The following is a 2,154-nucleotide window of genomic DNA, read 5'->3' on the forward strand; positions in this document are numbered from 1 at the left end:
CCTTATCTACTCCCCCTAATGCCGGGAATACTGTCTCATTAAATTGACAATCCAAGTACCTAGCAGTGAATTGATCACCGGTCATTGGTTCAAGATATTTAATAATTGAGGGAGATTCAAAACCAACATAAATTCCCAATCTCCGTTGTGGCCCCATTTTAGTTCGTTGAGGAGGGGGTATCGGGACATACACCGCACAACCAAACACCTTTAAATGAGATATATTTGGTTCTCTTCCGGAGACCAATTGTAATGGAGAAAATTTATGGTAAGCGGTAGGTCTAAGACGAATTAGAGCCGCTGCATGTAATATTGCATGCCCCCATGCCGATGAAGGCAATTTTGACCTCATCAATAAGGGTCTAGCTATTAATTGTAACCGCTTAATTAACGACTCTGCCAGGCCGTTTTGAGTATGTACATGAGCAACTGGATGCTCTACAACTATCCCAATTGATTGACAATAATCATTGAAGGATTTAGAAGTAAATTCTCCCGCATTATCTAACCGTATCCTTTTAATAGGATAATCAGGAAAATGAGCCCTCAATTTAATAATTTGGGCTAACAGTCTTGCAAAAGCAACATTTCGTGTTGACAACAAGCTTATATGTGACCAACGTGTTGATGCGTCAATCAACACCATAAAGTATTTAAATGGCCCACATGACGGTGTTATTGGCCCGCATATGTCTCCTTGAATTCGTTCAAGAAACATAGGAGATTCTACATTCACTTTTGTCATAGATGGCTTTGTAATTAATTTTCCAAGAGAACAAGCCGAACATATGAAATTGCTTTTAACAAGGAACTTCAGGTCCTTTAGTGGGTGTCCATGTGAATTTTCAATGATCCTATACATCATTGTTTTACCTGGGTGGCCAAGTCTATCATGCCACAAAGTAAAAATACTTTGATCAGCTAACTTTGGGTTAGTGATACTATGTGTTTCAATGGAGCTTATTAATGTGCCATATAAACCAGAACTATATGTTCTCATTCTTTCTAAAACTTGCTTCTGGCCAGTTTTATATGTTGTAAGGTACAGATATTCGATACCATTTTCATTCATGGTTTCAATATGAAAACCATTTTGTCGAATATCCTTGAAACTCAATAAGTTCCTTTGTGATTTACTCGAATATAAGGCATCATTGATATATAATCTTGTTCCTTCAGGTAACAAGATTGTAGCTCTTCCGGAGCCTTCAATAAGATTACTAACTCCTGAAATAGTACTCACATTTGTTCTTGTCATTAAATTGTATGCGTAGTTGCACTATCAACAAGACAATGTTCCTTGTCATTGAGATTTGTAATGGCTTGATCCATTCTATATAAATGAAATAGACATATAATAAGTAAAAGAAACACTTCATTCATAAAATATAAAAACATTACTCGATAAAAGAAATACCCTACAAATGAAACTAAACATAACTAAATACTGGAAACATACTAATAACATTTGGGATAAATCTAATCAACAAGCATGTCGAAATCCTCAGTAATGTCGAAACCCACGTTCCCTGTACTGCTGCAGGAGTACAAGGTTGGATGCATGAAAAGTAGAAAATGTTTTTTCCAACATTTGTTCATCCGTCACATCTTCTCCACATAACCTCAACTTTGATACAATTCGAAACATTTCAGAATTATATTCAGCAATCGTTTTGAAATCTTGCAGTCGCAATTGTATCCACTCATATCTTGCACGTGGTAAGATTACAGTCTTTTGATGGTCAAATCGATCCTTTAAACTCTTCCAGAGTTGAAAATGACTTTTGACTGTTAAATATTGAGACTTCAGGCTCTCATGAAGATGATGACGAAGCAAAATCATTGCTTTAGCACAGTCTTGCTCAGAAGCAACAGTATTTTCTTTTATTGTTTCTCCCAATTTGCTACTTGCCAAATGTAGTTCGGCATCAAGAACCCATGATAGGTAGTTTTTTCCAGAAACATCAAGAGCAACGAAATCCAATTTTGTGAGATTGGCCATTAAGCGACAACAAGTTAATATACACTTTTAGCATAATATTCAACATACATAAAAGTAAAATAATATGTATTACACATGATATAAAGTAAAAATGACATGATATTACTAACATTAAGTTACATATAAGTTACCATGTAATTAGTATGAATTAT

The 2,154-nt window shown here is 35.2% G+C and overlaps 1 protein-coding gene across 1 annotated transcript; it reads right to left on the minus strand.

Moving 5' to 3' along the window:
- On the minus strand, positions 1,505–2,002 carry LOC105155895. The gene has a single exon (XM_011071878.1). The coding sequence runs from the start codon at positions 2,000–2,002 to the stop codon at positions 1,505–1,507; it is 498 nt and encodes a 165-aa protein (XP_011070180.1).

This window comes from Sesamum indicum, linkage group LG2, assembly GCF_000512975.1.
Source record: "Sesamum indicum cultivar Zhongzhi No. 13 linkage group LG2, S_indicum_v1.0, whole genome shotgun sequence".
NCBI lineage: Eukaryota > Viridiplantae > Streptophyta > Magnoliopsida > Lamiales > Pedaliaceae > Sesamum > Sesamum indicum.